This window comes from Xenopus tropicalis, chromosome 1 (genome assembly GCF_000004195.4).
Source record: "Xenopus tropicalis strain Nigerian chromosome 1, UCB_Xtro_10.0, whole genome shotgun sequence".
Lineage (NCBI taxonomy): Eukaryota > Metazoa > Chordata > Amphibia > Anura > Pipidae > Xenopus > Xenopus tropicalis.
In genome coordinates, this window is record NC_030677.2 from 82,025,714 (window position 1) to 82,053,344 (window position 27,631).

Genomic DNA, 27,631 nt, shown 5'->3' on the forward strand with positions numbered 1-27,631 from the left:
CTATGATTTCGGTTGATGGTAAATTAATTATACATGATTCAGCAAAGTTTTTTGTGGCATTTAACGTGGGGTAATATGAGAATTATGCCAATGCAGCAAACATTAACAATATGATAAATGGCAGCATGGAAATATGGGGGTTCTGGTAAAATTGTCAAAGTTCAGAACATGATATTTTACAATAGAATTTTTTTTGGCCAAGGAGGGAGATTTAAAGGTACAGAAATTTAAAAAAAAAATGGTGGGTAAAAGCCATCTACATGCTACTCACCTTGATCCTGGAAGCTGTAGTCGATCTGTATCTTCTAATCCAGCCAAAACACTTGTTGAGTCCTTTCTTTTTAAGACTTCATTTGTTTTTCCTAAAAAAAAAAAAAAATTAAATCAAAAAATGGTTCATATGTTTTGAAATACAGAGAACACTTTGCTTCTGTTTTTTAAAATGTGTTGCTGACTAATTATAAGCAATAAAGATGCACAAAGTTCTGATACTGTATGACAGTGCTGTCCAACTTCTGCGGTGCCGAGGGCCGGAATTTCTCTAGCATACATGGTGGAGGGCTGCTAATGGAAGCCAGTTTTGACCACTCCCCTTTTTTGAACCACACCCACTTCAAACCAGGCCCATTTTATCACAATGGTGGTTGTGCAGCAAAAACCCAAATGCTTGGTCCTCACTGCGGGGATATCAACAGTTATTCATATATGAAAGAATTATATTATGTCATATTAAAACACACCCTTAAATCCATATGCCTCCTCCTCCCCTGTGGATAGCACAGCAACCCCCAGCAACATAATTACACACCTTAGGGACCCTTATGCTGCCTGTGTGTGCCATACTCTGCCTGCCCTATGCTGCCTGTGTGTGCCATACTCTGCCTGCCCATAGCTGCCTGTGTCTGCCATACTCTGCCTGCCATACCTGTGTGTGCCATACTCTGCCTGCCCTTAGCTGCCTATGTGTGCCATACTCTGCCTGCCCTATGCTGCCTGTGTGTGCCATACTCTGCCTGCTCTATGCTGCCTGTGTGTGCCATACTCTGCCTTCCCTTAGCTGCCTGTGTGTGCCATACTCTGCCTGCCCTATGCTGCCTGTGTGTGCCATACTCTGCCTGCCCTATGCTGCCTGTGTGTGCCATACTCTGCCTGCCCTATGCTGCCTGTGTGAGCCATACTCTGCCTACCGTATGCTGCCTGTGTCTGCCATACTCTGCCTGCCATACCTGTGTGTGCCATACTCTGCCTGCCCTTAGCTGCCTATGTGTGCCATACTCTGCCTGCCCTATGCTGCCTGTGTGTGCCATACTCTGCCTGCTCTATGCTGCCTGTGTGTGCCATACTCTGCCTTCCCTTAGCTGCCTGTGTGTGCCATACTCTGCCTGCCCTATGCTGCCTGTGTGTGCCATACTCTGCCTGCCCATAGCTGCCTGTGTCTGCCATACTCTGCCTGCCATACCTGTGTGTGCCATACTCTGCCTGCCCTTAGCTGCCTATGTGTGCCATACTCTGCCTGCCCTATGCTGCCTGTGTGTGCCATACTCTGCCTGCTCTATGCTGCCTGTGTGTGCCATACTCTGCCTTCCCTTAGCTGCCTGTGTGTGCCATACTCTGCCTGCCCTATGCTGCCTGTGTGTGCCATACTCTGCCTGCCCTATGCTGCCTGTGTGTGCCATACTCTGCCTGCCCTATGCTGCCTGTGTGAGCCATACTCTGCCTACCCTATGCTGCCTGTGTGTTCCATACCCTCCCTGCCCTATGCTGCCTATGTGCCATACTATGACTACCCTATGCTGTCTGTGCCATATACACAGGCAGCATAGTCCAGGCACTACATACGATGTCTGAGGTGTGAACAGCTGAACAATGTGGGTGATTACAGCCTGAGCCTGAGGTGTGAACACTGCAGGGGTGAACAATGCAGAAACTAAAAGGTGTGAAAAACACAGGGGATGACATTTTTAAACAATACAGGGGGATTACAGCCTGAATCTGAGGTGAGAACCATGCAGGAGGCCAGTTAAACTCAGTACTGATACCATTTAAAGCTTACACAAAGGTAAGTCATCAAAGCAGCCAGACAGGTGGGGGGCCACACAGAGAGGGGTCGCGGGCCGCCAGTGGGACAGCACTGCTGTATGAGATAGCAATTTCTCTGACTAAAAATAAATCAGACTCAATTGTCAGAGGAATATATTTGTGTCTTGTTTGCTGCTTCTGTAAATGTTACAAATAAACTTTTTATTGGCATTACAGCTCACTTGGCAATAGTCCTGGTTACTCTGAAAGCTGCTTTTGGCAATGCTTAGCAAAACCTGTTTTATGTATATACATTGTTAGGCCTGAAAAGTAAAACCAAACAATTTGGGGAAAAACCCATGCAAACCTATAATTCCATTTTTAGTCAAATTAATGTAGCCAAACGAGCAGATCTTGCATAATCTGGCCACCTTTACTTTGGGCTTAATCTGTCTGATTCAGTCATTTGGCCTCAGGGCTAACAATCAGATCCTAACACAAGCCTATGTAAATCTTTGTGGCAAAGATCACATCAATGCACTGTTGCAGTCCTAGCTCAATGGGATTTTTCTAACCATGTATTTTTTGTATTTTTATATGTTTGCCAAAAATGAAAATTCACCACAACACTGGTAATTTACCAATGCAGAATAATTTAATAAGTCCCCCTATGAAGAACTTTTGATACCCCTGGTTAACACTTCCCTTTCCCATCCCTTCCAATCCCCTTTGTGGGCTCCGCCTCCGCCCTGTGTGCGTCTGCGTCCCTATTCCATTGGTCCACCCTCCCTCCGTCTCCACCCTGTGTGCTTCCCTATTCCCTTTGTCCTCCCTCCCTCCTTGGTATTGCAAAAAGGGGGCGGACTCGGGCGCACTGTTCTTAAACCCAGCCCTGTATGTAACTATGCTAATATCCCATATACATTGTGGTTTTATTGCATAAATTCCAATGCAAATTTTTCCTATACAAATGTATGTATAAAATTTTGCCACATCATGTTTGCAATGGCATACTTATGATTTCAGGAAAATATGCAATGCTTATATGCCTGGCTTATAAAGACAGGGTTATACAAGAAGACCAAGTAAATTATAAATATTAAAAAAAATTACTTGATAGCGTTACTGGTCCTTTATTGAACTTAAATATTCCGAGTTTCTTAGTATTTTTTTTATCATAACCCTGCATTTGGTTAAAACAGGAAATTGTATGTTTGCACTTTGTTTTGCAACAGATTGCTTGGTGTTACTTAGCAGGCCTGACAATGTACATTTACACTACAGAAGCAGTTCTGATTTTACATCCCCTGATTTTACTTCTTCCTGGCTTTTAGATATTTTTCTTAGGTTTGTTTTCCCAAACTCATTACTCTGAACTCTTACCCTGTTTACCATGACCACATATGATATGTGTTTGCAATATTTCTAGAATAGATACCATGATACCAGATCACCATTACAAACAAAAGACGATTTAAGATCTAATCAACACCATGTGCAAACAAAACATAATCTATTACCTAAGATTATTCTGAAGTGGTCAGAAGTCAATGACTGAGCAGCAGCAATGTATATATGATTCTCCATGCTATTTTGTTATATAACAATGTATAATGAAATCCTAGGCACAGTGTATGTTTGCAGTTTAAGAAACCCTTTGCCCCTATTTAGTTATGTAATAAAGTAACAATGGCAATGTTCCTTTTAGAGGAGGAGGGTGAAGAATATTTTTAAGATGTTACCAATGGATGATTTCCCATGGTGAAAACTATATCTACCTATGACAGTCTCTTTTTGGGGAAGCTAACCCATAATTATTCTCTGTCTATGGTTTCCTTAAATCATTTTACCTTGCCTAAATTCTGGGTCTGACGATACAATGGAGGGGCTTTCACTGGAGGTGCTGTAGGCATCACTGTGTGAAGATCGATGTAATCTGGCCGGCTCTGCAAGCAAAACAAGACTTCAGTGTACTGGCACGCTCACATGTTTTTGCACTAGGAACTTATACAAGTATAGGATCAATTACCCAGAAACCTGGTATTCAGAAAGCTTCGTATTATGGTAAGGCCACCTCCCATAGACTCCATTTTAATCAAATAATTTTTAAACATTATTTCCTTTTCTCTGTAATAAACAAGTACCTTGTACTTGATTCCAGCTAAGATAGAATTAATCTTTGTTGGTGACAAAACAATCCTATTGGGTTTATTTAACATGGAGGAATTAGGACTGTAGTGACAAGAGAGGAATCAAAAATAATTCTGATTCTATAGTATAATATCATAAATACACTGTTACACTGAGAATACAGTTATGTTCTGGTGAAAATTTCCCTTTATCCATCTGTATCAACACCCCAATTACATTCACTTGTTCCAATAAACATTTTTTAATATGTCAGCAATATATCTTGTGTCTAGATTAATCCACAAATAGAATCTTATTTTTACTAATATTTCATTTATTATTATAAGTATTATAAGATGGGTGTGTTCTCAAAGAAATAGAATTGCTTATTATAACATTCCTTTAGCACCACTGCATCACTTACACATGAGAGATATTTTGAAAGCTGACTTCATGAGTACATACAGTCATTGTTTAGATTTTACAGCTGAGCTTTAAGTAACAATATCTATGTCTTGTTTCATGACTGTGCTTGCATCAAAGAGGAAGTCTGTCTTGTTCGCCTCTGCATTTTGAACTGTGTCCAAGATACCTTATTTGTTCACTTTGTATCCAGTGAAAATGATAGCACAGACTCACATGTGTTTGTGCCCAAGCATGTTTCCTTTTGTTAAGTCTATAAGAGCTTCAAGAAAATGTGTTCATGGTCATCTCCTAGCTATGATACCATCATCAAACTATAATGTGTGTGCCTGAAATAAATGTGCAATATTTATTTAGAAAAGTGTTTTAATTTTTTTAGAAATTATAGGGCCCTTTTACACATGAGCAATTTCATTTGGGCTTATCTAAAAAAAAACATACATACAAGACATACCTGATTTAATAGATTGAAAAGAAACCATGCTCCCTGGGAACAGTTGCCCACCCCAGGCTCACATTGTAATGCAACCCCTCTCTTAACTTTTTTTCCTGTGAAACTTGAAACCCTTGAAACCCCTCTTTTTACTGAATTTGTACTAGAAGACATAACCAAAGTGAAGGAGGAGTTCTACTACACTGTGAGCCTATGGGAGGGGTCCCAATGGGCAATCAAAGCTTACTTTCAACCAGGTATGTCCGTGTAAGTAAAAAAAAATTAATTTTTTTCTGATAATGTTTATGCACCTTTTTTTTTAATTAAGTCATGTCAAAAGGGTGGGGGGGGGAGTTTCCTTTGAAATTTAGAAAGACTATAGTTTATTTTGTGCTTCAGAATGGTAGCTTATAGGAATATAGTTTTTACTGATTTCCAGCATCAAACTGGGGTGACTGGGGATAACCAGAGAGCCACACTTCAGGGGCCCAACACACACATAAGCACACCTGCTACTATCACCAGCACCTTTCACAGCTTTTAATGCCTCTCGACCCCCTGCACAAAGGAACAGGGCTTTCTTTACAAAATACAGGGTGAAAGTGAAGCTTGGGGCCCCAAAACTGCCCCATGGTGGCAACATTTTTAGGCCCTTTGCCACTCCCTTAAGCCTTCATTAATTTCAGACATGGCAGTAAGATAACTGCAGAAATGGACAATGAGCACATTAACCCCAGACATTAAAATTAGATCAGTGCAGAAAATGGACAATGAGCATATTAATCTCAGACATTAGATCATTGCAAAATACTGCATATAAACTCTTGCTGGTAAAATCAATGCAAATAATAATGAGCATATTAATCCAACAGACACAGTGGAATGCATGGCCATCTTTAAATATTTTTTTTCTTCTTACATGAGTTTTGGTTGGGCAGTGTTGTGGTTGTGTTTAGCGAGGACAGTAAGCGGGGCCCTGCAGGACTAGGGCTCACTGGTGGGTTAGTCTGACTCTGCTGATTCCTTCCAGGGACTTACAGGCTACCCCCTGAAACCTATTTCTGGCCAGGTACAAATAGTTACTTCTCATTCCCTGTATTCTTGGTTCTGAATAATTTTGGGATGTGGAAGGTTGAAAATGTGAATGAAAACCAAGTTCCTGTGTTCTATTTTTTTATAGAACCACACAACAAGAAAACACATCTGACAAAGTGGCACTGCTGTTAATGCAATACACAAGTAATACTGTAGCTATGGAAAGAAAAAGATAACATCTTATTCTTTGTAAGGAACCACCCATTATTAATTCTACAGTTTAAACATTAATAAAGCATGCTGTTAAATCATGCACGGCTGTCAGAGAATTTCAAAGCCTTGTGATGCTTCGTACAACAATTTTAGCAAAGGTGTTTTGCAAGACCGAAAGGCCAGATTAAACTTACAGAAGCATTAATTATCAAAGAAGGCATTTGCAAGCCCAGGCAAGCAGAGTTAAGAACCCCTATAATCTGGAACAAAAAAAGTTACACCAGACTCCAGTGTGTGTTGGTTTAGTGTTTGTAAAAAGAGTGATGACTTTATGAGTGGATGTCCAATGGTCACAGGCTAAAGATTATTTTTTACTTTGATTAAAGCTCTTTGAGTATTTGTGAACTAAATTGCAAGCAAGTTTTGTGGGGTTGTAAAAGTTCAAAGCAGCAAGTAAGTCTGCATTAACCACTTGTCTGCATTATATCTCAAAATATACACATGCCCCACTTGTGGCAAGTCGGATAGTATTAACAGGGTTAACATGTCACTGCTATGCTTTTGAGTGACGCACAGCAGATGCCACACAATCTTTTTGTTTTTATATGTAACCACTAACAATCTCATTGCACACAACAAGAAGACTGTTCTACGATGTTTACTTGCGCCATGTATGACTGTGCTCTTAACAAGAGAGGTAATTCTATTATTATAATGTATAAATATATTAAAGACAAGCACCTGACTGAGCGTGGTTCATTAGGGTGGAGTGCCTAGGGTGGAGTTAACCTTGCTTGATCCCACAACTAAACATCCAAGAGGAGTAAATGGGAGTCAAACCATTAAGGAAAAATTAAAACAACAAACTAAATGACCAAGCAGAAATCAAAACTTTGTTAATCATTAATATGTGGTGATATAGTTACTTAAAGGAACAGTATACGCCTAAAAACATCTTTGCTAAAAATAAACAGAATAAAGGACTTGTGCTGCATTCTGCCTTTTGTTTTAATTTTAAAGCTTTAAAATCTTTAAAATCAATATTTTAAAAGCTGACATAATTTTATTTAATGCACCCCCCCCATCCTGTATTAACAGTGAAATTTGTTAAAAGCTCCCTAACTCATTTTAAACAAACAAAGCCCTTCCTTCGCTAAGCAGCAGCCTTTGAGCAGCTCATTATCAGGGGATTCTCAGTGGACTGTTTATGCACTTCTACTAAGTTCTGTGGGATCAGGTATTGAATTAAAGCAACAGGCAAACAGTATGTTTAGCAGGAGTCCTATTCATTGGAAATGAGTGTATACTGTCCCTTGTAGCAGAGTTTTTTCATGTGGAATGGAGAGAAGTGAATCCTTTTGCCTCTGGATCTGTCAATCCACAAGAAAAAAAGCAACAGTAAATCACATTATCTAAATACTCAGAGATCCAGTGATACTGCACAATTTGTTCACACTTAACTCTACGGGAGATTTTGGAGGATGGTGTTAGATTGGCAGAACATATCCTACAAATCTGATGTAGATGTGTGGGTTAAAATATAATGGGACTGATATAAACATCTGATGTGTAAACTACCATCCGACTGGATGCACCTGTAGGAAAGGAACGCTGCATGCATCCGACAGGACGCACCTGTAGGAAAGGAACGCTGCATGCTCCACCCAATGACATAAAAGCTGAGGGACTATGAGAGACTTTTTTCTCATTAAAATACACTGTCGGATGTAGATGCATGAACAAAACCAGAGGTCCCTAATCTTTCTTACTCATGAGCCACAGCCTAAAAAGACTTGGAGAGCAACGCAAGCATCATAAAAGTTCAAATAAGGGCTCTGACACACGGGGAGATTAGTCGCCCGCGACAAAACTCCCTGTTCGCGGACGACTAATCTCCCCGAGTTGTCATGACCCGCCATGGGGTCTATTAGGTGGCTATTAGGTAGCCTCTATGCACACATTCAGCTTACAGGGGGCTTTATTTGGTAGGAAATCTTGTTTTTATTCAACCAAAACTTGCCAGTCAGGAATTCAAAAATAACTACCTGGTTTGGGGGCACTGAGAGCAACATCCAAGGGGTTGGTGAGCAACATGTTGCCCCCGAGCCACTGGTTGAGGATCACTGAACAAAACACAACATCTGACCTAACTTTAAATTACAGTTGTGGGGATTTTTTTTTCTTTTGTAGGATCCTACAAAAGTCAATTTAAAAACTTGTATTGAATGCCATCTATTTTGGTAATCACATTTTCCCAGTAGCACTGAATGCTCAAATCTTATATATGCAAAAAATAATTAAATACACTTACATTATTGAGTATATTGTAGAAAAAAAGCGAGTAGGTGTCTGGGTTTATTGAATAATGGAATTATATTAAAGAGTAAATTGCAACATTGTATCTAATGTACACTTGGCATTCATCCATCAACTATTAAGTAATTATATACACATTTTAAAAGCTAACGGATAACCCACCTTTTGTTGGAAAATCTAAGCAATCATGCACAGAATTCCATTGTTTTATGAAATAATCATCAAAGTGAACAAAATATTTAGTAAAGGTATCAGACATGTTATCCGGAATTCTCGAGACCTGGAGTTTTTCCAGAAAAGGGGTCTTTCTGTAATTTGAATATACTTTGTCTTTGACTAAAAATCATTTAAACATCAATTAAAGCCAATAAGCAGGATTGTTTTGCCTCCAAAAAGGATTAATTATATCTTAGCTTGGATCAATTATTACAGATAAAAAGGAAATCATTTTCAAAAATTATAATGGAGAACTGCAAATGGCCTTTCCGTAATTCAGAGCTTTCTGGACAACAGATTTCCAGAACATTAATCCCATACCTATATAACTAAACAAAGTGTCCATGACCGAGTCACTATATGACAAGCAGATAACCCTGAAACCTCTATTACAGGGTACTGATCACTGTACATACCAAGTGCAACTGTCTTTTGACTCTTTCTTGTATAGAAAATTATGTTTTCTTTACCCAACAGCAAAATTCACCAGCACATTTAGACTGCATGGTACAAACAGCAGAACAAACTTCAAGCCTGTCAGCCAGACAACAAATTTAAATTAATAAAAAATACAAACTTGGTCTTAACATACCTCTGTCTACATTATATTAAAGGTTCATTTTATGGTGCACTACCTGCCAATTTTTGGCAACTTTAAGTTCTTTTAATTTACAAATAAAGAGTTGACCTCTTGCTAGGTCTGCAGAAGTAACAAGTTAATTGAGTGTTATGCTCCCAAAGGCTAAATTATAATCCTTTGTTTAATGAAGCTGACATGGGAGAAACTTAGTTTTCATTAGCAAAAAAAAGTCACAGGATATCATATTAAACATATGTTTTTCTAACTACGTTATTACTAGATATAATACTATTTTATATCTACAAGTAACTCTTTTTATAAAAATCCTCCTTTTTAAATCTGATGAGTCACTGTAGGTAAAAAGAAGAATGGCATATAAATCTCTAAAATTACTCTGTACAGCACCCAGAATAACACATTTTTCTCCTTGCATTCAGATTTATTTAGTTTCTCTTTTACAGCCAGTTCAATAACATCTCTTTTACTGACTTCCTTGTCTAGCATAAAGCTCCACCCCCTTTTGCTTTATGCTAGACAGGGAAGTCAGTGAAAGAGCTGCAGTTCAGCAGCTTGTAATAGAGAAATAAATCTTCTACCGGCTGTTCAGAGTAATTTTAAGGGATTTTAAAATAAAAGGCTTACTTATCACTTAATGCCATGATATCCCATGTAACGTTACACTTATTTATTAAGAAAAGTAATAATTTTATGCAAATGTGTAGCTAAGTATGAAACTCACAAGAGGTGTTATCTTAAGAAAAGTCACATAAAACCCAGTTTGGGTTATGCAAAGTATGAGGTTGAACAAAAAAATGCATAATTTTTAGTGATTTTTAGGTTAGCTTTCCATGCACTTCCACATTTTGTCTCTTGTGTAGCATAATGGCTTCTATTTGTGTCAATGCATTACAGGTATGAAGTATTACATAGTACAGGTATCGGACCCCTTATCCGGAAACCCGTTATCCAGAAAGCTCCGAATTACGGAATGCCCGTCTCCCATAGACTCCATTTTAATCAAATAATAATAAATTTTAAAACTGATTTCCTTTTTCTATGTAGAAATAAAACAGAACCTTTTAATTGATCCCAACTGAGATATAATTAATCCTTATTGGATGCAAAACAATCCTATTTGGTTTAATTAATGTTTTATTGATTTTTTAGTAGACTTAAGGTACTGAGATCCAAATTACGGAAAGACCCCTTATCCGGAATACCCTTGGTCCCGAGCATTCTGGATAATGGGTCCCATACCTGTATACTGATATTATGATTTCAGTCTGCAAATCTGTAATTGACTTTTTCACAACTGCAAGCCTTATGAATAGTTTTCCTTATAAAATACCAAATTTTTAAAACTATGTACTTGAAGACAAACTGGAGACACTGGAAAGTCTTGTTATATTGCTTGGCTATTTAAAAACATAGATATCTTCTTGCTTCAGGAAGAAATATTAGGTTACCAATAAGGTAGTGTCCCATTTATTGGCTGTCTAAATGTAAGGTTAAAAATCACTTAATATCTGCACGGGCACCATTAAAAACTATTATGGGAAATCCTTCCCACCAAGCTTTAACCCCAAGAGCTTTGCTTTATGGGAGATACAAAACCTTTCACTTTATTCTTATCATTTATTTTATATTCACTTTTAAACCATAGGTAGCATCTGTAAGGAAGATTGTTTCACTTTAGAAGTCCAGTGTTTGCTATGACTTTAGTTGTAGTTGGAGAATGCTCTCTATTTATGTATATTATAGAACTGCAAATCAGAAAGGAAGGGGGTGAGATTTTTGTGACAGACTGTTTCCCTAGTTTAGTAAATTAGCCAGAACTTGCTCTTGCTCTATTTGTATGCTTACACTACAGAGCATTTGTAACTCACCTTCTAGAGTCATTGCTGCTCTCAGCACCTGAAGTTTCTGTTTCTTTTCTCGAATCCTGTCCAAGGCACTTGAAATTGCAACAGATGTTGGCACCTCAGGTCCATGTCGAGCTTGATCCAATCTAAGGGGGCCCAGTGCATCAGTGGCTGCACAAACATCAGAGTGCTTACGATCTTTAATTTTAGGCAGGTTGCTAATCTGCACAGTCTCTGTTTCAGAGTATCGAGGAGGCCTGTGATGGTTTGTAGAGGAGAAGTCTTTTTCTGTGGATTGATCCTTCAGTGATAATAAGTCAAAAGAAGATACCCAGTTTTTTTTCCTTTGGCCACCATCATAGTTTTTTCTATCTAATTCACCAGGCATCAGCTGATGATGGGAGTGATGAGAGTTCACTTCGTTCTCATATCCAGAGTTATAGTCAGATGATGTGAAATGACACGAGTCCTCCTCCTCACTTTGATCTTTGAATGCAAGAAACCCCATGGATTTGCTAAGGCCACGGTTAAAGAAGGCTTGCTGTGATATAGCAGATTGGGCATCAAAGCTATCAACAGTTGTTCTCCCTGTAATAAAAATACATCTGAATTTATTTATATGTATATTTAAACACACAGATATAATAAATATAAAACATTCTTTGACAACAGTGGTAAGAACTGAAGCAGAATGAGGCATTACATTCAGTTTCAGATTCTGCCCTGTTTACTGCAAGAAATATCAGAGACCATAGATATTTTATATTTAAAACAAGAGGAAAAATGATTGTTCATACATGCATGTTGAAAAAGTAGATATACTGTCCTTAAGTGTCATTTGATAATTTGCAGTGATATGACTTTGTTAGTAACTAAACGTGTATACATTAATTAAGACCAAATAAACGCAAGAAAAAATAGAATAACAGAATAAATATGCTCTGCCTATATATGTTAAGTAACCTCAAAGTTTAAAACACATAGTGAAATATATATTTATTTGTGTCACTCAATGACATCAGAGGAAAACAAATATACAGACATATTTTGATGATATTTCTCTCTCTTTTCCCTTCAACACAGACATACCTGAATAAGACATGTAAACTAGCCTCCTTATAACTGTCCAGCCAATCAATAGCATATGTGATGTGAGATATGTCACCCACAGCCCTCCAGCTGCTTATACCCCTATATGACTCTATACACAACTGTACCCAAATACAAATATACAATAAATCCTCATAAGGGATAAAGAATAATGTAATTCCAGAAAAATAATAGTTGCATTGGCAATATTACTTGGCCTACTATCTGCAGGTATTTCAAAGTTTGCATTATCCTGCACCCCTCCTTGGATACAGAGCAAAGTGATACTGACCTTAAGCAAGAGCTTGCTGCTAGGTTATGTAAGGTGTTTTTAAATCAGATGGTGCCCCCCCCCCCCCCAAACACCTAAGGCACATGCCTCACTTACCTACTTCTAGTTTTAGCCCTGTAACTTGTCAATAAAATAGAAATAAATTCTATAGTTAATCATGTTTAGTGACCTCATCTTCTTACGAGTTGAGGATGAAATGTGCATATTATAAGAAATAATAAACCCTTTGCATCAAACTAAAATTAGAAGAATACTAAAAGCAACCTCACAGTGCAACATGAGTTTCTAATCTTTCTGCCACGTCTGTAATAAAATACCAGGAAGTGCATATTTTTGAGGTAAGTAACTGCTTGTTCTTGCATTACTGGACCTATATAAGTAAATAAAAGTGAAGTCAGAGATTTATAGTCCTTTCAAACTAAAATATGACTGCACCATTTAGACTAGCACACTGCTACTACTAAGAAATGACTTTTTTATTTGTGGATTGTGATCCTGCAACTGCTGCCTTAAAGGGGGTTGTACACCTTTGAGTTAACTTTTATTATGATGTATAGCAGTGATCCCCAACCAGTGGTTCGTGAGCAACATGTTGCTCCCCAACTCCTTGGATTTTGCTCTCAGTGCCCCCAAATCAGGTGCTTATTTTTCCTGGCTTGAGGCAAATTTTGGTTGGATAAAAACCAGTAGTACAGGTATCGGACCCCTTATCCGGAAACCCGTTATCCAGAAAGCTCCGAATTACGGAAAGCCCGTCTTCCATAGACTCCATTATAAGCAAATAATTCTGAATTTTAAAACTAATTTCCTTTTTTTAAGTAGAAATAAAACAGAACCTTGTAATTGATCCCAACTAAGATATAAATAATCCTTATTGGATGCAAAACAATCCTATTGGATTTAATTAATGTTTTATTAATTTTTTAGTAGACTTAAGGTATGGAGATCCAAATTACGGAAAGACCCCTTATCCGGAATACCCAAGCATTCTGGATAATGGGTCCTATACCTGTACTGCCAAACAGAGCTTCATTTAGGCTGCCAGTCCACATAGGATCTACCAAATAGGCAATCACAGCCCTTATTTGGCACCCTCATGAACATTTTTCATGCTTGTGTTGCTCCCCAACTTTTTACATTTGAGTGTGGCTCACGGGGAAAAAAGGTAGGGGATTCCTGATGTAGAGAGTTATATTCTGAGACAATTTGCAACTGGTCTTCATTTTTTTCATTATTTGTATTTTTTTAGTTATTTCATTTTCAGTTCAGGAGCTCTCCAGTTTAAAGTTTCAGCAGCTATTTGGTTGCTAGGGTCCAACCAGGGAGTGGTTTGTATGAGAGACTGGTATATGAATAGAGGAGGTTCTAAATAGAAAAGAAAGTTACAAAAAGTAACAATTACAATAAAATTGTAGCCTCAAGCAGAATTTTTTTTGGGTGCTGGAGTCAGTGACACCAATTTAAAAACTGCAAAAAACTGGAAGATGAAGGCAAATAATTCAAAAACTGTAACAAATAAATAATGAAGACCAATTAAAACATTGCTTAAAACTGGTCATTCTATAACATACTAACAGTTAACTTAAAGGAGAAGTAAGGGCTAATAAAGAGTTAATCTCAAGCTGCAGGCATAACTTCAATTCTCTCAATAGTGCCCTTAAGTCTCCCCATATTTCACCTGTTCAGATAATTAGAAGCCAAACAGGAAGAAAAAACGCTGAGCTGTGTAAAGAAAGTTCCCATAATGCCTCGCTCCTGCACCTAGACCCAGACCGGTGTACATGCTCAGTTTGCAAGACTATGAGGAAGCTTCCTGCTGATTGGCTCAGATCCACATTCCTAAAGGGGGGGAGTGAGTCCTTAGCATTCTTGAGGGTGGGGGAGCAGGAGAGGGGAGAGAGGTGAGAGCTGGAAAACAGACACAAGAAATCTTTTGACAGAGAACTCAGTGCAGCGTTTCTGTGAGTTCTTATGGCTGTATTTACATAGACCTTTCTGATAAAGCTTACTTAGTTTTTACCTTTCTTTCTCCTTTAAAGGTGAACCACCTCTTTAGGGCTCTGGCACACGAGGAAATTAGTCGCCCGAGACAAAACTCCCTATTCGCGGGCGACTAATCTCCCCGAGTTGCCATGACCCGCCATCCCACCGGATTTCCCAAAATCGCGCCGCCGCGTGTGCCATCCCGCCGGCGACTTACATGTTCATCTACTATGGTAATGTTACCATAGCAAATATAAACAAATAGTAGAAGGTATGAGGAAAATGCTTCTTTTTTCAGTTTCCATAACAGCCCTAATAAAGTTACCTTTAAAGAAGGACATCTTGGACATGAACTATTATGTGAATATACAGCACGTGGTAAATGTCCAGAAAATATACAGGGGAGGGAGAAGAAGACCATTGGTGTAGAGAGGAAAGATTGATAGAAGAAAAGATCTGGAAGAAGGATAACAGAAAGGATAGCAAAACAAGGTCGACATGATAACTAATCACATAAGAATGCACAGAAAGTTTAAATACTAGAAAAGGGAGACAAAGCAAAGATTTTTAGAAACAAAACCAGCAACTGTATCTTAATTTGATATAACATGAGACGAGGTAAATAATGAAACGTAATAAAAACCTTTTAACTCAAGGTCAGAGTCCCATATTTCCCATAACTTTCACAAAGCATTTAAAATGATTTTGTTTCTACAAACATCAAACTATATGAATTCCAGTTGTCTGTTGAATAATATATTAGTATATATGGTTGCTAAAGTTACCCTCTGAAAAATAAAATGAAATACTCTACTACTCAAAATCTGGTGTGAAGTATGTATATGTTATGATCTTTCATTTTTATATTAAAACATGTTAAATGATAAATGTGACAACGATGCTGGGGTATAAAAACAATTAAATAAAATGCCAGGCAGAACAGGAAGTTAAAAAGGATTTTGTGCATGGAGCAAAAAGCCAAGCATACCAACTTTAGATGAGAAATTGATTCTGGCCTTTTATAGAACAACAGAAATGCCACTGGCAAACAGTTAATGAAACAACATTTAAATCAATGCAAAGTAAGAGAGGATTGTTCTATCCTTTTCCTGGGGTTCAGGAAAGGTAAACTAGAAAATATGTAGAGCAAATTTAAAAATTCTGTAATAAAAAGGAATTGCAGAATGTACTGATGGGAATAATACTTTGTTAAAAATATATTTTTTAAAGGGCTCGTTCACCTTTAAATTAACATTTATTATGACAGTAGACAGTGATAATCTGAGACAATTTGCAGTTGGTCTTCATTTTTTATGTTTTTCAGTTTTTTGGCTCTTAGTTCAGCAGCGCTCTGGTTTGAAATTTAACAGCTATCTGGTTGCTGGGGTTTTGTTTACCTTAGCAACCAGGCAGTGGTTTGAATGAGAGAATGGCATGTATCAGTGTAACTGAATAGAAAAATAAGTAATAATAATAAAATTGTAAGCACATTATTTAAAAACTACAAAAAAATAAATAATGAAGACTACTTGCAAAGTTGCTAGGAATAGGGCATTCTGTAGCATTCTTTTTCTACCCCTTCAAAGGTCTGTGCTGCAGCACTGATTATATCTGGTAGCTCTATAACACAACATTGATTATAATTCACTATACACTAGGCACACAGAGCAGATGAGTATATATTAGTTAAAAAAAGCATTACATGCCCAAATTCAGACTAAAGAATTGCTATGAAGGATAACCTTGTGGGAACAATAATATTCATTACTCAATGTACAAGAAATTCCAAGACAGAAAAGAAGAAAACAAAGGCTCAACTATATGATTAAAACATGCTCTACGGTTATCAAGTTGATCAAGCCTGCTACCAAGGACAGTTATGTCATTTTCTAGGTAAAATCAGATAAAGTAGTAATATCCTGAACAAACACTAAACACAGGATATCAGCCTTAAGGTGGCCATACACGTGGCGATCCGACGATGTTTTGTACGACCATCGGTCGCACGAAACATCGTAAGATCCGCCACACACCATTCAGGGCTGAATCGGCAGGTAAGGAGGTAGAAACAATAGGATTTCTACCTCCTTCTGCCGATTCAGCTCTGAAGGGAGAATTTTGGTCAGGCGCCTTCTATGGAGCCCGATCAAAATTTTCAAACTTGTCCGATCGGCGAGTCGTCCGATATCGGCAGCTTCCTGCGATATCGGTCGACTCGCCGACATGCCATACACACACCGATTATCGTACGAAACGAGGTTTCGTACGATAATATCGGTGCGTGTATGGCCAACTTTAGAAAGGTGTGTTACATCAGCAAAACCTTTACAGGCTGTCTAAAGCTGGCCATACACACACCGATAATATTGTACGAAACCTTGAAAGTCACTGTGATTAGTCATTGCAACCTACTTTTTTAAAAGTTGTGCTGACTAATAGCCCCATGTGCATTCACCCTTTTCTTCATGCTTGCACAGTCTAAAGTCTGGATGGTTTATAGCCTGTGCAGAGATCCTATAGCTGGAAATGAACTTTTTGCTTGTTTGCTCCATATTTGCCAAGTATATACTGCTCTGTGTGGAAGCAATTGAATTTCTGATACATAGATGCAAACTGTTTTAGTGTTTTCACCTTCACAAAAACCCAGTCTGAGTCTTGAATTCCATTCTAGACTCATGCCACTAGAACACCTACTGCACGAAACACAGTTCCCCTTCTGGCAAATGTATGCATAATATTACAATTACTTTCAAGTAATTTATTCCCAAACAGAAGTTTTGAATATTCAGTATTGGTTTATATAGATTATAAAAACATATTTTGTAAACTACTTTGGAATATTCATCTTTCAAAATTTTTTTTAAAATAATTTTCAAGTGATATCCTTGATAATTCTAGTTTTCTAGTTTTATTTGCAAATAATTACATTCAATTGTTTAATCTGTTGCTTACTCTGGGGAGGTGGTCTTATCTGAATAGCGTTAATGTTGATTTCCTGATTTTACCAAGGTATATACCAAAAGAAAAGGTGTTTATGTTGCCTATGGTGTTTTATGTTAATGCCGAGCTGTACAAACAGTGCAAGTGTCACTCACGGCAACACTATTTAGTACTCACTCACGGCAACACTATTTAGTTTAGTATTGAAGTCTGTTTTCTTGCTTTATAGATGTGATTTCGAGACAATACATTCCTAGACAACAAAAAGCTTTTCAGAGAACATTTCTCCTACCTGGGGGAAGTCCTTTTCCCCTTAATCTGTCACGGATTGCTTGACTGCGATTTGGTTCATTGGTTTTAAATCCAAGTTGATCAATCTGTGAAAACAAATCCAGCTGATTTATATTTGGCTTCACTTTGCTGTATGTGTGATTTTGTACAGGGATCAAAAATTTGCACAACAAACCACACGATAAAATTATATATACACACAGGGGCAGATTTATTATGCAGTGTAAAAAACAGCGACAAAATTTGCCATACATCGACAGTCTTAGCCGCACAAAAAAACCAGCTTAATTTGTTTCACACGCTTCATTTATTTTACATGACTTTCTACACGATTATTTTGGCTAATTTCATCTTACACAACATAATAAACAGGCCCCACAGTGTCGAAGTTGGTCCACGTGGCATAGGTTCAGACCACAAGAAGTGAAAATGCAAAAGCTAAGCATAGTACTCACTCACACGGTACATCTATTGGAAGAACCATTTCTGTTGGGTGCCTAGCCTTTGTCAAGGTTTGTCTTTCCCAGCAGAAATGTTTGTTATTTAGTATGTTTATAAGTATAAGCCCTATCACCTGAGCATATCTTAAGCTACACATATTTCTTTTATTACATAGAGGTAACAAGGCTTTCTATGCTTTCTCCTGCATTTTAATAAAGTCTATTATGTAGATTTCTGGGAATATCAACTTTCTGTAATGCCTTGCCTAAAAGAGTACATATTGCAAAAAAAAATTATTAATTTAAAAACATAATGCTTCTTGCTTAAAATAGGTAGGTGCCTCCAAAACAGATAAGCAGAAAGCTTTTCTGTGATTGGAAACTCTGAACGCCAATGATTTTTCCAAAGTCAGGCAGTTGGCAGCAGCCTAGAAGTGTGGGAAAGTGAGGGTGAAGAAGCTACAGTGCAAAATTTTTAATTCAAGCATTTTGAAAAGAGGCTTATTTTTTACAATATTTCCCCTTTAAGGCTACTAAAACTTTTAAACATCTTATAGAGTTGTGTTGCCATGTTCATAGATTTATATTAGCTTAATAACAAATACTAGTTACTCTTTAATTATTACAGTGATAAAGTACAAAACAAAAAAAGAAGACTGTTGCAGGGGGACTTGGACTGCGGGGTCTCATTCCTCTATAGGTCTAAGACCCTCCCTTACCTACTCAGTGGGAAGCCAAGTAGGTGTGCACCAGGCCCTTTGAAGATGTTTTCTGGGGACTGTCCAGCGCATTGTTGTCACACTGTTGTTTATATGTTATCAATGTATTTATAAAACTGTTTCAAAACAGCAATGTAGCCACTTACCCTAGAAAGGCTGCCAAGGACAAGCTTAACTAGTTGTTTGATGTAGTAGTATGAGGGTGCACAATTGCTGTTTCTGATATGGGTGCTGCAACCATCCAAGACAGTTCGTGAGGACAATCGGGTATAGAACTGGTCGTCACACATGTCTAGTAGAATGCTATTAAGACGTTCCCCAAGTTGTATTGGCTAAATAAAAGAAATAGACACAAAGGGTCTCAATAACAAAAACATTTGTGCAGTTTTTTTCGTAGCTTCTTTTTGTAAATAAGATCTGAAGTAATAGTAAACTGACACTCTACATTTTTAATGTAATTCCCTTCTCTTAGTTCTGAATGAATAACATTTAAGATATATTCTCCAATATAGAGGAGGACCCTCACTTAGTGGAAAGTCCAGTATAAGAAAATTTGGGTAACATATTTGCAGTGTTTGATGCACAGTTACACACTACAGAAAAATTACAAAAATATTTCTCACCTATGGCAAATACTAAAGACTGGGACACACATATTATTTTAATGTGCACGCTGACCACCTTGGTATTGAAAAGGATAAAAAACTTTGTAAAAGGGGCTCCCCCCACCCCAACTGTGTTGACCTCACTGTGCTCCTACTAAAATAGCTTATATGGGCAACTATTTTTTCCTATGTGGTAGACATTTCCTATGTGGTAGACATTTTGAGCTTTTAGCTGTAGTTTTGTAATGTTCTTTTACCTGTGTTTCAGGTACTTCATAGTCAGCTCCCCAGTACAGGGTCATTCCAAGAGAATAAATGTGCATCTACAAGAAACAAAAAATACATGATTACTGTAATATAAGGCTAAAGGTGTTTGGGTACTGAAAACTCTCTAAAGCAATTTAACTAGTTACAGTGTCACTGGGGGAAAAAAAGCACTTTATGATGAATGTTTGCCATCCCTAGTTATGTTCTGATACTTATTTTCCCTCTTACTGTTCCCCTTAAGACACTATAATGATAAATAAAAAGTCACACTTGCAGGATTTTATGGTTTGTTTTAAATTATCTGGGAACTTTATAAGGGGTTTCCTGATCATTTATAATGTGTTTTACCTTAGCTGAGTTCTGAAGTATTATCACAATTAACACACCTTTATATGGAGTGCAAATTGGCTTTTTTTTATATTCCAAATCTTGGCCACAATCCACTCCAACAAAACTTAGGAACAGTAGCAAGAAATGAAAATGGGAGAATTCAACATTGCCCAAGAACTTTATTAGCTATAGCAAAATAATTCTTATGATTTAATTATATAGTGCTGACATATTCCACAACACTGTACAGATACTGGCTTAGATTCAGCTGGATGAGAAATACATATCTACTAATTGAATTTAGAATCTCATCTCAAGAGTTGAATCTGGCCCACTGTACATCATTCACTTTGGCCCCTATGCCAGTTGGAGTACCTGGAGGAAATCAATAGGGATACATTGAATCCACTATTTTCGGATTCTGACAAATCCTGAATCCTTCTTAAAAACTCACACAGAATCCTAATTTAAATATGTAAATTAGGATCCAGAAAAGCCAAAGAAAAATTTTCAACTTCCGTGCTTATGACAAAAAGTCACATGATTTTAAGGATTTGGATTTGCTTCGACCAAGATTGGGCCGAATCTGAATGAATCTGATGTTTTTATTTGTGCTGCCTAATGAAAAGACCAACCTGACCTTGCTCAATGCTGAGTTCTGAAAACAACAACTTTGCTAAGGTTAGCAGATGCGCTTCGATTTTTTACTGGTCATAAGTTAACAATAAATTGCAAAAGAATAAATAATCTGTGGTATTTTAGCTAATGCAAAATATTCTTATGCTTTTTTTTTTTATAAAGAAGCTTTTTTTAAAGGCATTTAAATTTTAAAGGAGAAGGAAAGGCTAAGTCACTTGGGGGTGCCAAAATGTTAGGCACTCCTAGGTGAATTTAATCACTTACATTTTACCCCGGGTGGTGCCCCTGTTAGGAGAGAACCACACCAGCCCGGGGTACCTGAAGCGTTTCCACCTCCTTGTTCGAGCGCTTGCGCATGCGCAGCAGAGTGAAAAGCCGAACTTTAACAAAAAAGTTGGCTTTCCACTCTACTGCGCATGCGCCGGCCCAGGGATTTTGCCAGCAGAAGACATATGGAAGAAGGAAGCACTCGCTGCAGGTACCCCGGGCTGGTGCAGTTCTCTCCTAACCGCACCAGCCCAGAGTACAAGGTAAGCGATTAAAGTCACTTGGGGGTGCCTAACATTTTGGCACCCCCAAGTGACTTAGCCTTTCCTTCTCCTTTAAAGAAACATATTATGATATAGTACTATATATATATATATATTTATTTTTTTTATTTTTTTTTTTACTGCAGAGGCACTGCGCACTCCGTTCTTAATCAATCCAATTTATTGTTCCATAAAATCACATTGACGTTTCGGTCCTGGTCTAGGACCTTAATTAAGATGTTATACGCATCTTGATTAAGGTCCTAGACCAGGACCGAAACGTCGATGTGATTTTATGGAACAATAAATTTGATTGATTAAGAACGGAGTATATATGTAATAAGCATTTCTGGTAACTGCTGAGGCAAGGGGTAAATGGGTTAAAAGTTCCAGCCCCAACAAAAACGTAAAAATATTGGTATACACCTCCTCCACGCTATCCATTAAGGTATTGTTATTTGGCTAAACATGCCTCTGCAATCAATCAACATAATGGTGCAATTCTTGCTGTCATCGCAAGGTACCTTGTATGACACAGGTCCAGTAACTTTAGTTATTACTGCCTGAAACCACTTTGAACCAGACCATTAATTCCTAGTATGCTCTGGATCATTAGAAGCAAAAGTGTGTAAATTCTTAAAGGGCTGAATCCAACCTCTGTTGCTCTTTCCTCTCTATATCCTTTGTTAGGTATGAATTACAATGGTGCAAAGATTGGATAACCTTTAATGCTATTGCCTTGGGTATTATAAATTCAAACTATGCCACATAGGCATAGCCAAGTTCCAATTATCCTGAGCAGAATCAAACACATAGGTAATTTTAAACAAATTTTTAATTAGAACAACAAAGTATATCAGACTACAATAGTCGTATTCTTAGGATAAATAGCTGACAGACCTCCTTCCAGCTTCACACATAGTAACAATTGACCCCCCCTCAAGATTCCTTCTATAGAGATAGTGTAAACCATATTGTGAAGCAGTAAACCCTTTCAGCATTATTATTCAGATGGTCAAGATAAGTTTTAAGGGCCTCCCTATTAGGGCTGAGGCACACGGGGGGATTAGTCGCCCCACAACAAATCTCCCTTGTCACTATATGCCATCCCACTTGCGAGAATATAAATCGCGTCTGCCGGCATCGCCGAAGTTGCCTCGGCGCGTATGCCATCCCACCGGCGATTTACATTCTCGCCAGTGGGATGGCATATCGAGGTTATTAGTCGCCCGTGACAAGGGAGATTTGTTGCGGAAGACTAATCTCCCCATGTGCCACAGCCCTTAAAAGTTCAGAAGGGCTGACACTGTGGTTGGATATCTGGTAACATGCGGAGCTAAAATTAATCAGGCAAGTCTTGTTGACTTGCATCCATTAGTAATTCTTCCAAGTACATCCTTTGCAGTTTGAACTAGTCTTTCAGCTTGTCCATTTCTTTATGTTTTTTTTCTTTAATAAAGAATCAGTTTTAAAGGCATTCTAACATTAAAAGAAAATCTTTAGAAGAAGATAAAGCTAACCATACATGCAAAGATTTGGTCAGGCAATTTGCCAAATTTTGACCATAGACATATAATCCTGTAATCCTGGTGGATCGAGGACTATCTCTCTTGATGTAATCTACTGTTTTTCCAGCCAAAGGATGTAAAGAAGCTGTTGGTTCATCCTGAGTATCATACTGGTTAGACATGTATGGACAACTTTAGAGAGTGCTCATCTGTGGAACAGATGAACATTCTGCTGTCATGAGGCAAGTTGAGATTCTTGCCTCAGGTGGCAGCAGTGGGTTACCAGCAAATAAGCCACTCCTGGTAACCCCAAAAAATCCCCAAATTCCAACTATTAAATCAGAATTTTTGCTCTTCTGGTGCACAGAGTGCAACTGCACTCTTTGCACTACTGATGTGGCCTCTCCTCCCATTCTGATGAATAGTTAAGTGTGTGTGGGGGGGGGGGGGGACAAGGGAGGCGGCATCAAAAAGGATGCCTCAAGTGGCAGAGGGGCCAGGACTGCCCCTGACAGAATTGCATGCTGTAAAATAACAGTATTGTCAGTTCTCTACATGACACAACTATTGGGCTTTAAGTTGCAATTACCAGTGTTAAAAAGTTGTGTTTTTTAAATGAATTAAAAAATCTACTGTATTGTTTTTAAGTCCTGAAAATAACTATTGGTTTTTTTAGTTAGTGTGAAAACTTGCAATTGGCTTTTGTGTTGTTTATGAATAATTTAAAGGGCAGGGTGGAACAGATTTTGAAGGCCTAAAACAAATATTTTAATTATTTTTTAACTCTATTTTAATTCTGCACCCATAAAAAAATATCACCTATCATGTGAAGTATCACCTGGATTGCCACATCTAAAGCTTTCATGCTTCTGCCTATTCCAGCATCCTTGCAGAGGTTTCAGTAGTCATTTTTTCTGCCACAACCCAGATAATCTTGCAGCTGTGCCTGGACAGTCAAGTAGTCTGCTGTATGTTTCCAACTTCCGTGCCACTGGCGACGCAAGTGAACATGCTTATAATCGTGGAAGGGGCCATGTTGCTAAGAATGTGAGGTGCTTAAGCCACCCACACCTCACAAGGGGGGGGGGGTTGGAAAACTTGTTAGTTTGCAATATGCAAACAATATGCCATAACACAGAAGTTTATTAAACAATTGGCATCTCAGCAATTGATATTAATAAAATAATTTTACAAAATCACACTGTGGTTTTGCACCGCTCTATGCATTTTATGTTTTAGGAAGGTGCAGTTATTTAATTATTTTTGTTTAGGTTGAAGGGGGGGCAAAAAAAGAAAGGCAAATAATTCAAACTCTACAATAAAAAAAAGAACTCCAAAGTTGTTTAGAGTACTTTGGTCTACAAGACAATAAAAATTAATCTGAAGGTTAATTTCCTATTAACATATTTCCACCTACATCTTACATGTTAAATAATAAACAAAATAATGCATTACCAGATGACAGTTTCACAAGCAATGTTACAGATAATTCAAATGTTACACAGTGTTTTAATAAGCTGACTTACTTTTTCAATATCTGAAAGTGATGATAGTGACTTCGTCTGCAGCACCTCAGGAGCTGTAAAGACTCGCAGATCCTGGTTTGAGACATTTTCATCTGTAAAAGACACACTTCCAGAGGGCAGCAACAGAAGAGACCAAGGAGAGATAATAAAACCAAGTGCCGCAGGATCAGCTATAGTAGAAGAAAGTGTTTGTTAGCACTGCACATACTGCTTTAATTCATACTGAAATAGAGTATATTGGTTTAGTTTGAAGTCAGCAAAAACAAAAAGTCCTTTGTCATGTTTCCAATATAAGCTTTATGACATATATTATTTCTTAAACAGCAGTGTTTTCAAACATATGCTATCTTGTTTTCAGCTAAGATGTCCCTTATCGCATTTTAGGGCTGTGGCACACGGGTAGATTAGTTGCTGTGCGACAAATCTCCCTTTTCGCAGGCGTCTAAACTCCCAAAATGCCATTCCACCGGCTAAAATGTAAATCGCCGGTGGGATGGCATACGCGGCGCAGTGATTTGCTGATTTTGCATTGAGAGGCAACTTCGACGATCACAGCACCGTGTATGCCATCCTACCAGCGATTTACATTTTAGCTGGTGGGATGGCATTTCGGGGAGATTAGTCGTCCGCGACAAGGGAGATTTGTCGCACGATGACTAATCTTCCCGTGTGCCACAGCCCTTAGACACTGGACACAAACATTTTGCACCTAAAACTAGGACTCCTCTTATCTCAGTAAAATATAATTTATATTATATTGTAAAATTGTATATTTCTATGTGCACTGCTTTTAAATGGCACCCATAATAGTACTGCACATGTTGTGCTACTAGTACATTGTCAATGCACTGTTAACACTGACTGCTTCTGTCTGAAAAATAAAGCTCATAAAATCAAAATTAAACTCACAGATAATAAAGTCAAAACACCCATTCATTTAAGTGTTTTTCATATTTAATACTAGTGTATTATAATAATAATGTATTCAGAATGTATTACAATAATAATTATAATAATGTTTTACCTTGATATAAATAATATGAGGATACTAGGTCACCTCAGAATTCATTACATATTTGTAAAGAACTTGGCCTGATGCTTTTACATGATATATTCATGTAGCCTTTTTTGCTTATAAGGGCTGTGGCACACGGGGAGACTAGTCGCCCGCAACAAATCTCCCTTGTCCCCTCAAGGCAACTTCGGCGCCACGTATGCCATACCACCGGCTATTTACATACTCGCCGGTGGGATGGTATTTTGGGGAGATTTGTCGTGGGCGACTAGTCTCCCCGTCTGCCACAGCCCTAAAGGGTGAGGAGATTTCTTATAGAAGGAAAGGTTAAAACTAAGTATCTGTAAGGTCTATGTAAATACAGCCATAAGCACTCACTGAAAAGCTGCACTAAGTTCTCTATCAAAAGCAAATAGTAAGTACACATGTTCTTAAGCACATGTGGCGATTTTCGATCTTTCGTGAGACCATCGGTCGCACGAAAGATTGTTCCAACCCTCCACTGACATTCAGGGCTGAATCATCAGATATGGAGGTAGAAACAATAGGATTTCAATGGTTAGCACTGCTGCCGTGGTTTGATTCCAGTTTCCTTCCACAGCATACAGGCAGGTTAATTGGCTCCTGAGAAAAAAATTATCATAGAGTGTATGAATGTAATAGAGACTGGAAGCTTTACTGGAGCAGGGAATGATGCTGAAAAGTGCTGTAAATAAAGAGTAATAATGTTTGTATTAGATTTGAGGCAATGCTCCTAAGGCTGAGGGGACATGGAGCTTTGGTTTGCTGCTCTCCGGCTGCTCTCCGACAAGTATAGCTGCCACCTCTGCTCAGCTTCTCAACGTGTAGCCAAGCAGGGATCGGCCCCAAAAATGTCTTTAGCGTTATTAAGATTCTGCTTATACTGTATGTACTGTGTAGGTCTGAATAAAAAAAAAAAAACTTAATTTACTAGTGAAAGCTTAGTGGTCCAACATCAGGGATTTGTTGTCCCTGACGTAGGTCAGAAGTGTGTGACCTTCATCACAGACAGCAAACAAACAGTGAATTGCACAAATCCCTAAATAATAAGTAAAATGGAACAGTAGGGTCTGCACTTAGGAGTGTATTCAACGTGTTTATTGCTATGTTGTGTTCACTTGGCACTGGTCAGTGTAGTAACTGGCTACAATGTACTGTATATACACTTTAAGTCTTATATGTTTTAGAACACTTCACGGTTTTATTTGTTACAGACAGTGCATTTGATTTATTGTATTTGGTGCTTTCAGAGACTTGTTTTTTACTTGTTGCTGTGACTATTTAATGGTTTGTGAAATTCACTAATCTTTCACTAAAAAATTAAGGTTTTTTATTTTATTCAAACCTGCAATGCTAATTTTTTTTTTATATCTAGTTTTTCATGTGCATCCAGACAAGTTGATTCATAAGGTTAAGGGAGTGTACCTCTAAGGACTTAACTATTAACTTCACTAGTAAAATAGTACCTTGTACTTGCTCCAAACATATATGTGAGCTATATATATATATTTATATATATATACACACACACAAGCTATAAAAGTTTATAGGGCTCCTGTCTTCCATCCTGAAATTGCTACTGTGCTTCATTATGGTGTATCAAATAGGCTCCCTAGGGCCAAAAATGTCCTACTCCTCTTCTGTCGTTTTGTCCTCTTTACTGTATGTCCTACTCTTCTTCCTGACAGTAATATTAGTTTAGGCCTGGAGCGGGGTGGGGTGTGGCATATTGTCCTATAGCATAGCTGGGCATATTGGCAATGGGCAAAAATCAATTTTTAAATCAAGGACACTGGAATGCAGAGTCATTTATGCAGCTGTTGAGGCTGCTGATTCCAAAGCAGTTATTTAGCCAATCTGCGCATGGTCTCCAATTTACCTGACTTGTAACCAACCCTTAAAACCTTCATACACTGAATGACTGTTTCATGTGTGCATTTAATTAAATTTGGCAAGTAGCAGTAAGCCAGACTTTGATCTAAGCTGATCTTTCACATGAAGCTATCATGACACACCAGTTATATTATTATCTGACTCTGCTGTATAATGGTACATAGCAGAAATTTTTCAAGCATTACTACTGATTTTGTTTCATGTTTTTTTGCCTTCACAAACGCTAATTTACTACAGCATTATGTGATTTTTTTTTTTTTACATTTAAGGTGTGTTTATATCTCTGTTCACACACCCAAACCAAAATCCTACAGCA

At 38.0% G+C, this 27,631-nt stretch overlaps 1 protein-coding gene across 6 annotated transcripts in view; it reads right to left on the minus strand.

Annotated features, from left to right (window-relative positions):
- Positions 1–27,631, minus strand: part of ptpn13 (protein tyrosine phosphatase non-receptor type 13) — a 129,931-nt gene that overhangs the window by 59,875 nt on the left and 42,425 nt on the right. For all 6 annotated transcript variants that reach the window (XM_012955428.3, XM_012955427.3, XM_012955433.3 and 3 more), the window contains 7 exons: positions 24,387–24,556; positions 19,844–19,909; positions 19,128–19,313; positions 17,824–17,908; positions 11,252–11,815; positions 3,870–3,965; positions 272–362 (listed from right to left, as the gene is read on the minus strand). In XM_012955428.3, coding sequence (XP_012810882.2) covers positions 272–362; positions 3,870–3,965; positions 11,252–11,815; positions 17,824–17,908; positions 19,128–19,313; positions 19,844–19,909; positions 24,387–24,556 — 1,258 coding nt within the window. The remainder of the gene's footprint in view (positions 1–271; positions 363–3,869; positions 3,966–11,251; positions 11,816–17,823; positions 17,909–19,127; positions 19,314–19,843; positions 19,910–24,386; positions 24,557–27,631) is intronic.